Here is a 13,757-nt window from a genome sequence, read left to right as displayed (position 1 = left end):
GCTCGGTTTAGCTACTTGACACAATATTTCTGTAATGTTTTATTGTTTTTGCAAATCAACACTGAGAAACAAATTTTGGTTGTTATTTATTTACATTTATTTATTTTAAATAAAACTAAAAATGGATTTCCACAAAATAATGACAAATAAGTAACACGTGTAATAAGTGATTGTAATATATTGTCTCTTTTTAAGCCAATGGGCTCCTTTGGTTTGCAGATGAACGTTTTGACAGCCAGGCACAGATTACCCATCACACTGAGGTCTGGGCTTTGACTGGGCCACTCCAGAACATTAAAACTGTTGTCTTCAAACCATCTGTGTTGCTTTAGCTCAGTCTAACATTTATTCACCTGTTGATCACCACTTTGTGTGACTCAGGTTGTCTTTGTGTCATTAAAAATATTTTTCTCTGGAATGAAAAAAATCCATAACAGAAGAAATATTTTCATTTTAATTAGTTCTAGTGTTTGGACTGTGCTAGAATTATATATTAATAATAATTTTAAAAAGACATTTATAATTAAAGTTATAAGCGGTATTGGGTGGGCCAAGACTTTCCTCAGGGGAGATCATTTTAGGTGAAGTTTGGTGAGTTTTGAACATGTTAAGGCCTCTAAAAGTTGCATAAAGTGTCAGAATAATAATAAATAATAATGAAACTCATTATTATGATGGACCTCTGCAGTGCTTTCTCTGCTCGGGTCTAACAAAGCCTCACGGTGGATCAATTAAAGGTGCGAAGTCCCCGAGCTCCCTGAGTCCCCTAACACTCACACTCCACCCGAACGCAGCATCACACTCTGCTCACACACACCTGCACACACCTGGTTCCCTACAGCTTTAGAGAAACAACAAAACCTTCAGGGCCACCTGATGATGTGAACAACGACAAAGTTAAACCCAAAGAGCTTTAGTAGATGGGAACATCCCAGTAGTCAAGAAAATTATATTTTTTTTTCTTTACAAAGATTGCTTCCTGCTCAACTGTAATGTAATCTATGAAATAACTTGTGTAACTTTATGTTCCTTCAGCATCTAATGAGGAAAATGGCTCAATCTGAGTCTTATATTTAAGATATAGAAAACATTTCCAGAGCTGGGGATGTTTAACATGAATTTTATGCACATTATACGCCATGGCCCTTTAAATCAGGGTGAACAGAACCACAGCTGTGATTGGCTGGCAGGATGTGACTGACAAAATGAAGCAGAAACTGAGGTTTATGTGAATCGTCAGGTTCTGATTGGTTGATTCTCATCCTGCAGTTCCTTCACCCACAAGTACAGTTCAGAAAATCAGAATATTCTAAAACATTCATCTCAGAAGTGAAACCCGAATCTTTTCTTGATTCATTTCAAGCTTTTCTTTAGTGTCGTTTTTTGACAATTATGGCTTACAGAGAACAAAACCCCAAAAGTCACTGCCTTACAAAACTGTGAAAAAATGTAAAATGTAAAACTATTAAACTCATTGTGTCACATAGTACTCATCTAATAAACTTAGAACATTTGGTGTAATAATTTCCTGCAGGAATAATAAAGTTTATCTCTCAGTCTTGGTCAGAAGGACTCAATCATTGGGTGAAAATAATAAACTTAACTAGGAAGTTTTTCATTTTTTGAGTAAACTCAAACTGTACCCACTTCTTTTGCAAGTTAAATGCCACAGTTTCACATACTTAAATGTTCTAATCCTGGTTTGAACCTTTTTCTACAAACAAACCGCAGGTCTTTGTTCTAAACAGGCCTGATTGAAACTGTTAAACAACATGCAGTGTAATACAAAAGACACAAAAACAAACAAAAAAAGAAACTATTAGTATTGATAATCATTTTAATACAATACTAAAGTCTAAAATAATGCTTTTTCATATAAATTCTTCACAGTTTTTCACAATATCCTATTTTATTACTGAGACGGACAAATTAATACAGAAAAAAATCTGTTGGTTTGATTATTTCACAAGGGAAACAATATTAGAAATTCCAGATAAGTATTGATCAATCCCATTTTTTTTTTTTTTTTTTTGAAGTTTATATTGTGAGAGGTTAGAATCCACCCAGGTGATTATTTTATTCAAATGGCTCTATTAAATTTTATGCAAATAACTAAAACAAAACCAGGCTGTTGAGCAAAGCGATAAGCTTGTTTATTTAGCTGAGTCACCACGGTAACCCGGCCTGATCAAATGTGTTTTGCATAGTTTTCCAAAACCAAATTACACATTAGAAAAATTGAAATAAAGTTTCCTTTTCAGATCGTTTTCGTTTTAAAATAAAAATTCAACTGAATAAAACTTCTTTCATTTCTACATTACGGTTGTGTTCCTAAAGTATCAACTATATTAGTATATTAGATAGTATGTCTTCATTTAAAAATATTAATATTATAACCCCAGGGATTATTATTATTATTATTATTATTATTATTATTATTATTACTTTCTCAGTAGTCATTCTTCATGTGGTTGTTAGATATTTCTCCATTACTTTGCCTTTCTCTAGCTGGATTATGAGTGGATGAGAAACAGGAAGTGAACATTTACTTATGCAAAAACCAAACTCCCAAACCAACCAGTGGAACATTAACCTATAAAACAAATGATGGTGTCATTCTTTACATCCACATTTCATCAAAAAGAGATCCATCCATCCATCCATCCATTTTCTATACACCCTTGTCCCTCAGTGGGGTCGGGAGGGTTGCTGGTGCCTCTCTAAAGGTAACGTTCCGGGCAAGAGGCGGGGTCACCCTGGACAGGTCGCCTGTCTGTTGCAGATCAAAAAGAGATATTTTATTCAATTCCCACAAAGTAACATTTAAGCAAATATTCCCAAATTCACATCATTTCGAGCGAAGCTGTTTGATGGTTCTGTTGTCGGACCGTATCTGACGGACGCCATAAATGCAAATGGACTGTCAATAAAAGCTGTAATGCATGAGAATCGTTGAACTCCCCCATCATTTCCTGACTGGCTCCATAACCCGGACAAAGACGTTCTCTCCAGCAGAACGCAGTTTTCCAGGAACATTTTAATTCCCTTTCTATATGCGAACACTGGGAATATTTTGCTGTCCAGCTACGGAAAGTCGGAGGATTTATGTTCTTTTCTTGATTTCAACATCAATACCAAGGAAAGGTAAGATATTTCTGCCTTTTTTTTATCAAAGTCTACAGGATCACTGACGTGTAAGTGAGTAGCTCAAAGGAATCTGAGCACAAGAAGTTTTAAACTGTCAAGAGAAGATTTCACAGGAAGCTGTATTTTATTCTCCAATTTGTGAGTTTTTAAATGAAAGTATTTGGAAGCGGCTGTTGAGGCTGGCAGGTTTTTCATTATTAAGCTGACATTGGAATAACAGCCAACAAGCTGTGTGGGATGAGAATCTAAAACATAGATTGAACTGAAATAAAAATTAAAGTTGAAATATTAAACTTAAATTGAATTAACAGAAAAGCAAATATTGTCTCTCATATCGTCCAAGTGTCTTCAGAGGATCGTGGCTGGTGATCAGGCCATACAGACCAATCAGCACACATGATTTTAATTGTTGGCTGATTAACAGGGTTTTGCTGAATTGCAATCATCTGAATGGGGTGTGTTGAAGCAGGGGAACATCTAAAACATGCAGGTCAGTGTGCCTTAATGACCAGGGTTGGGAAACACTGTTCTAGAATACACTATAGGCAACTGAACATATTTTTCTCAGTACTGTATTGATGATCACAGAGGGTTCATCGGCATAACATTCACAACAGGTATCAGTAACAACCCAAGTAATCCATACACATACAATAATCTTGCATAATAATGTGCAAAGGCACAAGGAATAAGAATTTAATCTGCTGACTGAAACTAGTTCAGTACTAAGCGCAGTGGTCATGACAACGATGAGCTAACCTAGCATGGTTAGCTCATTACATTTCAGGCTGAACTTCTTTTTATTATTTGTTGGACAATGTGCATGTGCATCACAGATTTTGTATTTATTTAACATTACTATGCTGATCTCGGACATTTGCATAATGCAATAAAGATACAACTGTGACCTCAATGCAGTTGCTACAGAAGCCATGACAGATGTAGTGCAGGATTTACTGTAAATATGCTGTAGGAGCCGTAGTTTGACAACTGTTATAAATATCACCATGTTTTTAGAACACAGGAGATTAGCTCAGTTTTTGTCGCTTGTTTTTAGGAATTGCAGTGGTTGCAGACAGTGGCGCCACAATAAAGCTACAATAAAGCTGATAAACAGGTGAAGAACCAAACAGAACCACTTCTGATTGTTTGCAAAGCCAAACATCCAATAAAAGTTCCACCAAGCCACTACTAAGGCACTGGGGTCATGATTCTAGACACGGGCAAAACAAGGTTCAATGTCCAAACTTATTGATTGATCTCGGTGATTTATTTTCCTCTTTCACCAAACAATTACAGAGATCAAACTTTCATTTGTTCTCATGCTACCACTCTTAAAAACCATCAGCCTCAAACCCAAATGCGTGCTGGTCCTTCTCCAGGCCCCTGAACTTATCTATGTGGACTGACCCACATTACTTCCTGTCTAAATTTAGAAAACAAATAAGAAAAATAATAAAACAAAAAAATAAATAAAATCAACAATTATCAACCTACAAATAAACTCTGTAAATAATACCAAAAATAGAAATTTAAGAATAAAGTAACAAAATTCAAATGGATAAATAAAGAAAGAAAAAAATAGCTCCAACAACTTTTATTCCGCCTTTTCTCGCTCTGTGTGTTGGTATTACATACGACCCTTTGCCATGGCAATCGACACACAACAGCTCAAGGAGCAAATAGAGCAGAGATTACCGATCAGGGGAATCAACACCAAAAAACAAACATTTTTCACACAAAAAAGTAGCAAAAACACCAAAACAGAACATTCAGCTTGATGTCTATATTGTGATTATTAATAAGTTTTCGCCTGAGCACAGCGGCGGTTGATTAGCTGATTTAAACAGCTGCTCTACTGATGACGTGGTGGCGGGTTGACCTGTTTTAGTGCCAACTGAACCAAAACACACCGAACTGCGCAGCACATGTTAAGGTTATCAAAGTCAGTAGCAGGCTAACAGTTAGGCTAGTATAACTGACCCACTGCTCATTTGTTCATTGTTTTCTTTAAATTTAAACGTTTTCCTCACCTGTGAAATTTGAAGCCCTTATTACCATGGTTGAATTAACTACTAAACATTGCGTCAGTTGTTCTGATTATTTGCGTTATTGTAGTATTTTCCTGAGCACCGATATGGCGCATGTGTGACTTACGATAAATCACGTAATGTCCAGTCCAGTAACATATATCCATCAATGCTGCTGCCTCGTGCTCTGTCCTTCTCTTGCACTTCCCCAGTAGGTGTCAGGTTACATTGTGTTGCATTCAATGTTGTTGGGGAAAAAAGAGTTTCATGCGCTTAATGTCCGATTTGCCATAACTATTTATTGAATTCATTGTCGCTAGCTGCGGTGGCAACAGGGGTGGCGAGGCTCTCATTTGGGGTGGCAACAGCCACCCCTGCCACCCCACTAGATCCGCCCCTGCAAATATGCAGTCTGAGTTACAAACACTGTTTAAAGAATCTTTTTTTTTTTTATAACACCTTCAAGATGTTATTTTTGAAGGACATTTTCTACATGTCCTGTGTAGAAATATTAACTGCATGTGTAACTCAGGTGTAACTTTGACTAATTTTTTTTTTTCACGTTGTCTGAAGCTAATTTGGAGTCTTCCTCTCTGCCTTCAGTTCTTTTCTTTTTAGCAGTTTGATTTTCCTTTTCTGGAACCGACTTAATCAACTTTGTGCCTGGGACTGATTTTGTTTCATCTTACTATACTTATCTTTTAGTTTGATGTTTTCCTCCTCTGTATCTTAAGATCATTGGATACTACTAGCTGACCATCCTAGAATATTTTAGAATATACAGTATTTTTTAAATATATAACTACAAATTTTTTTTCACGTTGGAGGAGTTCACAGCACCCTGGAAATGAACAGCACAACTAAAGCATTTTAAAGCTCCTACCTGGATGCAAAGTGATGCAAATAAGTTTGCTTAGAAAAACTTAAAAATTTAAAATTAAATAAAATTTCACAAGTAACACAGTGATCACAGTGGCTAGATGTGCATGTTTTGAGCTCTTAACAGAGATGCCAGCAGGTTCCTTTGCCACCCTGAACATGGACAAAAACCAACACATTGAAACAAATGACGCATCGCCCCCATACCAAACCAGCAGTAAACCAAACCCCCATACCAAACCTGTTAACCAAACCAGAAAACAGCCAACATAACTGAGTAATACAAAGAAAGTGTTGACTAAACCAAGCAAATTACTTTGCATACAGGTGCATTTAAAAAAAATAAAAAATAGAATATTGCATAAATGTGCAGCATTTCCTGCTAGTCATCTCAGAAAGTGAAACGCATGTATTATAATGAATTATCACTCAGAGTGAAATTTTCAAAGCTTTTGGTTCTTGCAATTTTGATGTTGTGTCTCACAGACAGTGTCTCAGAAAATGAGAATAGTGTGAAAAATATCAAAAGTGGAAAATCCTGGTGTCACGCGCTAATCAGCTGAATAACTGTGAACATCTGCAGAGGTTCCCTGAGACTTTAAACAGTCCCTCATAAGGAAGACTGCTGATTGGACAGATGTCAGACAGTCATGAACTTCCATCACAAGCAGAACAAGACACAAAAGTTCAGCTAAAGAAGCTGGTTGTTCACACAGCTCTGGATCCAACCATATTAACAGAACATTGATTGGATGGTAAAAATGTGCTAGGAAAAGCTGCAACAGGGAGAACCTCAACCTTGAAACTGTCGAGCAATATCCATTTCAGAATTTAGGGGAGCTTCACAGGGAGTGGACTCAACCAGAGGTGGTACATCAAGACTCATAGACATGGCTACAAATGATGCATCCTCCACACCAAGCCACCCCTGAACCAGAAACAACATCAGAACTGGACTGCTGCTCAGTGGTCCGGACTTCTGTAAGTTATGCATTTCATTTGGAAATCAAGGTTCCAGTGAAAGTGAAGAAGGGACAAGAAGGGCCAGAAAAAAATCTCCAGAGTCAGTGATAGTTTGGGCTGCCATGTCATCTGCTGGTTCTGGTCCACTGGATTTTCTGGAGTCCACAGTCAATCCTGCTGAAGGTACCAAAAGCTGCTTCAGTGACCATGGTGTTCCTGTTGTTGATTGGCCACCAGACCTAACCTTTAACCTACAGAGAATCGCTGGGTTGTTGTCAAGAGGAAGATGAGCGACACCGGACCCAACAATGAAGATGATCTGAAAGCCTGGGTTTCCATTCCACCTACACAGAACCACAGGCTGATCTCCTCCGTGCCACGGAGCATTAATGCAGTAATTCATGCAGGAGGAGAACCGGTCTGATGTGATACTGTAATTTTTTAAGACGGTGACTTTTGTGTTTTCTGCACCTTTAAGTCAAAATCACTGAAACTGCATGAAATAAAAGCTTGAAACATTTTACTACTGGATCTCTAAAATGACTGAGATGACTGGTTAGAGTTATTAGAGTTTTACACAATAGTCAGATTTTTTTATAGATCTACCTGTATTTTTTTGGTTTTAAACAAAGAAACTACCTTCTCCTTTTTAAAGAACATATTTCTTTAAATGAAACTGACATCTATATTTACAGTGTTTGTAAAAAGGACACCCTCTTTAAATTCTACAGTTTTACGAATAATTGTGTATTAAAAATTGTTTGGTTGGTACCAGCAGAAAACGTTATGTGTATTAATTTTGCTATAATTAGATTATATTTATGTTATATTGGTTTGATGTTCTGATACACTGAAGTGTGACAAAACAAAAACTGAAATTTGGAAGAGGGTGAAAACTTCCACACCACTGTATTCATCGTATTTTCAAATTGATTGAATATGGCTGTATTAATGCCACTGTGTTTTGTGCTTTTGCATCAGATTGACAATGTGGATCAGAGCGTCTGTGTTTCTGATTGGAGCTGTCTGCATGTGGCAGGTACGCATTCATTTCTTTATTATCTCTATTTTATAATATTGCACCTACATTAGAACCGTTGAAAAAATTGTGCAAAGTGTTTTACATGAAGACTAATTTGGATATGTCATTTCTCTTACAGATTATTTCCAAAGGTGATAATGGCTTACTGATTTTTTTTTGTAGTTAATTTGTTAGAAAAATGTTTTAATATGTATTTATAACTTCCAAACTCACTCATCTGTCTCTAATGTGTTTTAATGGAATAATCCTGGCTACATAGTGGAAAGCACTATCGGAGAACTATTCCAGATGTTTGACAGCAACGTCGTCCCCACGTCCATCTATACATGTGAAGAAGTCAATGGTATTCTGATTTTACCTATTTTATGTTTCTGATGATGGCATTTCACCTCCACTTAAAGGGGTCCTGCAAAATAAACTATCTAAACGGATAAAAACAGCAGATCTCTGCTCACCGCTTCAGTCAGCAGGTGTGTTTGGCGCCACCTGCTGACTCCCAGTATTATTGTCCCTAGTGCTCAGTCTGGGCTGCACTAGAACGTTCAAGAGTCAAAGTAAAATTTCCATTACCCAGACTGTGGAGCAGACTGAGTCGGTGCAGAATGAATTAGTCCTCAGTGTGTGATGGTGTATCTACTGGAAAGAAATAAAGTCTAGCTGGTGTTGGAAAAAAATGGTAGTCTGCAATCAAGTAGGGAAAACCGCTATTAAGAATATAGCATAAATACACAAACAGCTTGCCAAAAGCAGGGTGTTATGTAGCTATTTGTGTTGCCATATTGGCACAGTATCCTTGCACTGCTGGGATAGATCAAGAAACCCAAAACATTTGTTATTACTAAGTAAAACTACTCATGTCATTATTACTGCCGGCAGGTTTTGCATTGCTTGGTGTGGAGAGCTTTTAGATTGTCGCTCTAATTTTCTGCTGTGCCAATTTACACCGTTCATTAAAACCCATAATGCATCTGGCTGAGAGTGGCTGTCACCTGTATCATTCTTTGACCAACTGTATGCTAGACATGTAATGTTTGCTGTAATGCTGATTTAGCAAATGTAAGAAGAAAAGCATTTTTTGTTCTACTTTAGAAAATGTTATAATCAGAAACTTGTCAAATGAAATATAACTTGTGAGATATAATATAAATATATATAAAGATAAATATAACGATCTTGTGACGTCCCTCTAAGTTAGTAAGTGTTGTGTGGTGATTGGGTTGTGATTAGGGTGATTTGTGCCTATTTTGAAAAATTGGAGCTGGTCAATCAAAAAGTCAAAATCATCTTATCTTGTCAGAATTTTGGGTTCAACTCACCATATTCTTCCATCTTTAGTTATTACATGTTCAGAGCCTCCATATGGAATCGGATTAGTAGATCACCAAGTGTCGGCACCCTGTGGCGAGGGCATGGTGGGAAATATGACAGCAGTTTGTATGAAAAATGCAAAATACGAACAAAAAGAGGACAATTGTGTCCTCGCACCCATTCAGGAGATGCTTGATAAATCTAAGGTAACTCACCCATGTTTACTATCATTACACCAAAACACAATAAAAAAGACTCTGATATCAGTAGAATGCAACATTTGTATATTTATTTTCAACTTTAGTAAAGAAAAATCAATTATATTACATCCTGTCATGTTTTTGATAAGTATCTCTGATGTCTGTGCCTCTTTACAAATAGTTTTCAAAAAGAAAATATTGGGAACCATTTTTCTAGCTGCCTCTCATTAAATCATATTACACATTTCCTGTTCTAGATCAGATTGGATGACCAAAATATTTATGTGATGTGTTCTTGCCAAATTCATCTAAAAGAAACATTTATGTGTTCAGTACAATTTTTACCAACTGTATTTACATAAAACTGATTACAAATTTAAAATACATTGGAAAAATTACTTTTTGGTTAGGATGATCACATAACCCCCCAAAAAGCTTAATGTTTTGATTATGACGCCTCAGACATCTGAAAATCAGATGGTGTTTCAAAAAAAAAGATTTAATTTCAGAATTCAAACATTCCTACAATTGTCTTTTCATACTTGAATTAAAACATGATTGTAGAACAATTAAACAAGACTGTATTTTTAATGTATTGCATTATATTTGGTTTTATCATCAGAAACAATCTAAAGTTAAACAAATACAAGCCATGACTTTAACTGTGAAACTAAAAATGTATTTCTTTAACTACAACAGACAATAAATGACTCAACATTGCCAAATTTCTTGGAGGAACTCAGAAATGTGACTGTCAACAACACTGGGATCGTTTCCGTTTCTCCAGCCACGATCAGTTCGATTGTTACGATCCTTAACAATGTAGCTAGCAAATCCCCATTGTTAACTTTCCCACTAAATAAAAAGTCAACAACGGTAGGTGAAGGTGTATGTTACGTAATATCTCCATATTTCAAAATATACATGTTTAATATATGTGTTTACTGTTTTTAAAAACAGTATATCCTGGAAACGGCTGGCGTTCTCACGTCCATTGAATCAAAGGGATCATGGGACACTCTCAACGAAAAAGACGGCAAAATAAACCAAAACAACTCCACAATACGAAGCACCAGCTCTGCCTTGCTGAATCTTTTTGAGTCTGTATCGGACAATCTGGTCAATGAAACCTTTGCCATTGAGACAAGTTTCATTCAACTGATTAAAACTATGTTCGAAAACCATTTTCGTCATGATTTTAACTTCTCAGTGGAGATAGACATACCAGAGGGCAGCGGAGGAAGTCAATACATTACCACGATCGTATTCGCGTCCATGGATAACGTGCTCCCTCCAAGAGATGAAGACAACTCCTCATCCATGGTTATCAACGGAAAGGTTGTTCTCGCTACGACAGCAGCCAAAATCAGAAATATATCAATAACATCAGGAATTCTGAATGTCACCCTGGGAAACCCAAAGTGTGTTTTCTGGAATTTCACACTCTTTGATGGTCTTGGAGGATGGAGCAACTCTGGCTGCTCTCTGCTGTCCCACAACAATGAAACCATCAGCTGCAGCTGCAACCATCTCACCTCCTTCTCCATGCTGATGTCCCCTGAGATTATTGAGGATAAAAACATCAAGGACATAACGATAATTGGAGTTGGCATATCCATGGCTTCTTTGGTCATATGTCTTATCACTGAAGCTCTCACTTGGAAAAAAATAAGTACCAACACCACCGCCTTCCTGCGTCACGTTTCCATCATCAACATCGCCATTTCTCTCCTGATTGCAAACATCTGGTTCATCATCGGAGCGTACATTTCAGACGCCGATAAGAAGAAAAACCCTGCCCTGTGTGCAGCCGTGACCTTCTTCATCCACCTCTTCTACCTCGCCATGTTCTTCTGGATGTTGGCCTCAGCCCTGCTGCTGCTCTACCGCACCGTCTTCGTCTTCGAGGGCGGATTGTCCAAAACGTCCATGCTGGTTATTGGATTTGTTCTGGGGTACGCTGCGCCGCTGGTCATCGCCATAACAACCATGGCAGTGACTGTCCCGTCACATAAATACATCAGAGAAAGTAGTGGCTGTTGGCTGAACTGGGAGGACTCCAGAGCTCTGTTGGCCTTTGTGGGTCCTGCACTTGTGATCGTGGCAATAAACTTCCTCATCCTGCTAGTTGTGATTTATAAAATGCTGAGCAGAAGAGCAGTAAGTAATGCCAACCAGGCAGGAGAGCAGCATGTTCTGGTGGTGATTGCCAGGAGTCTGGCTGTGCTCACACCGTTTTTCGGACTGACGTGGAGTTTGGGAATCGGAACCATAATTGCTCCACAACACAAGGAGATTCATTTTGCTTTTACCCTGTGCAATTCACTGCAGGTAACAACAATCACATGTTTACTATCCAGAGTTATTCTAAAACTCCCTACTTTTTGAAACTCTTTCTCAAATCCTTGTGTCTTTTTTGCAGGGTTGTTTCATTTGGGTGTTTGGAACACTGCTGGACAAAAAGGTGTCTGTGTGCCCTTTACACAAAAAATTTAATATTTTGGAAAGAGCTATCATTTATGTCAAATCTATTGATTTGAAATATTTTTTGTGCACAAATCAATCAACCACTCCCATGTTGTTATAGCTGTGTACTTATATAGTATATTCTTTTTTCAGGTGCGGGCAGAAACTATAAAATCACTGACTTCAGCTGATAAGTCCACCGCTGGTTGATGAAGTAACTGCCTGAAGGGTTCCTATGATGAAGAGGGAAGACCGTTGGTTTTAACCTGTCATTCTTTGTCCTACATTCATTTTCTTGCATTTTGTTTATCATTGTTGCTATGTTAATGTACAGTAATACCTAAGCCTTGTATATAAATATAAAGCCTTTTCAATCTCTTTTTCTAATAAAGTTATGTTTGTTGTCTTGGTTGAAAAACCCAATGATGATTTATGCAACTATTGTAACTCGTCACCAGCTCTAAACAACCCCAGCAACTTCAAAACAATGAGGGAGCGTGGCAAAGATGTTTTCATGGTTGAGACACAGCCATGTTGGAAGAAAATGGTTCATGTTTTTTTCTACAATAAACTGAAGCTGATGTTTTTTTTGACTGCGTGCTGATTTTTATTATGTGTACATGCTGTAAAAATAAATCATTTTAAGGCTTTTCTGTATATCTTTTTTTTTTTGCATGGTTAAGTTTTTCATGTGCTTTTAAAGTTAGCTTATGTAACTTTTATTTAAAAATTTTTATTTTTATTTTTTTACATTTGCGACTGGTCACTACAAAAGTAGAAACAAGTCTACTTTAGGGGTCTTGTGATACTTACAGATTCAAAAAGTGTCGATTTTAAGCTTTCCAATGATGTCAAACACATGGAAATAAAAGAAAGAAATTAAGATAAAGTCATTTGAAATTTAGTGAAAACAGCTTTCAAAGTTTTCCACAAACCTGCTGAACAACCTCAGAGTCTCAACATTAGCTGTTCATTTCCATCATTTTGCATTAACTCCGTTCACCCAGCTCTGACCGCAGGTAGGCAGTACCTGTGAAGTTGGGCAAAAAAAAGATCTCATAAGCCAGCTTTTGTTTGACTTATCTAGCTAGGAAAATATATTTTTTATAAGTTGTCAGCCGTTGTCCATGTGAACTTCCATCTTGTGAACTTTAGTGATGGAGTCGACTTTAGTGAACTGAACAAAAGACACAGAGGCTGTCATGTGATTTTGGTGACACCACATGTATTGTTTTCTTTGAAAATGATACACAATTTTCATTTTAATTCACTTTAGCAAAAAGTCTGTCACACCATCTTCCTCGTGTGTCCAGTGGCTTCCTGGTGAGCACTGAACATTCAGAAAACCTCCGTACGTCTGTACGACGTTCACTTGTATTAATGACATTAAAGACGACCGAGGCAAAAATAATGTTAAAAAATATATATCATTTTATTTTGCTAGACATGTAAGAGACAGTGAAAACAGTGAAAGTTTCATTAGAAAAATATTTAATGGTAAAAAGCATCAATATATTGCTGTTTGGCAATAAAACCTCAACAATAAAAATATATTTTTTAAAATGTTAAGGATGGCAGACAGACAAGAAGTATAAAATTATTTGCAAAGTCTAAAATCAAGAAATGGAATGAAATATTAAAATAAATTTAAAAATTCAAAAAGTCCTTTTTCCAAACATACATATTTTTCAATGTAAACGTTACTGGACTTTACATTGAAAA

The 13,757-nt window shown here is 36.9% G+C and overlaps 1 protein-coding gene across 1 annotated transcript; it reads left to right on the top strand.

Moving 5' to 3' along the window:
- Positions 1-2,313: 2,313 nt before the first annotated feature.
- Positions 2,314-12,684, top strand: LOC103457750 (adhesion G protein-coupled receptor F5-like). Its single transcript, XM_081602658.1, has 7 exons — positions 2,314-3,144; positions 8,001-8,404; positions 9,397-9,575; positions 10,269-10,445; positions 10,530-11,900; positions 11,992-12,033; positions 12,189-12,684. The coding sequence occupies exons 2-7, from the start codon at positions 8,350-8,352 to the stop codon at positions 12,243-12,245; spliced, it is 1,881 nt and encodes a 626-aa protein (XP_081458784.1). The 5' UTR covers positions 2,314-3,144; positions 8,001-8,349; the 3' UTR covers positions 12,246-12,684.
- The last annotated feature ends 1,073 nt before the right edge of the window (positions 12,685-13,757 follow it).

The sequence above is a fragment of the Poecilia reticulata genome, chromosome 21, assembly GCF_904066995.2.
Source record: "Poecilia reticulata chromosome 21, P_reticulata-male-v2, whole genome shotgun sequence".
In the NCBI taxonomy this organism is placed as follows: domain Eukaryota; kingdom Metazoa; phylum Chordata; class Actinopteri; order Cyprinodontiformes; family Poeciliidae; genus Poecilia; species Poecilia reticulata.
The sequence above is the reverse complement of the archived record's forward strand: the minus strand, read 5'-3'. Positions and strand labels throughout refer to the sequence as shown.

Bases quoted from the DNA above. Each gene is read 5' to 3' on its own strand.
- LOC103457750 (XM_081602658.1), top strand. From the start codon at position 8,350: ATGTTTGACAGCAACGTCGTCCCCACGTCCATCTATACATGTGAAGAA. The intron at 10,446-10,529 runs GTAGGTGAAGGT...TTTTAAAAACAG, and splicing joins TAAATAAAAAGTCAACAACG to TATATCCTGGAAACGGCTGG. The intron at 12,034-12,188 runs GTGTCTGTGTGC...TTCTTTTTTCAG, and splicing joins GAACACTGCTGGACAAAAAG to GTGCGGGCAGAAACTATAAA.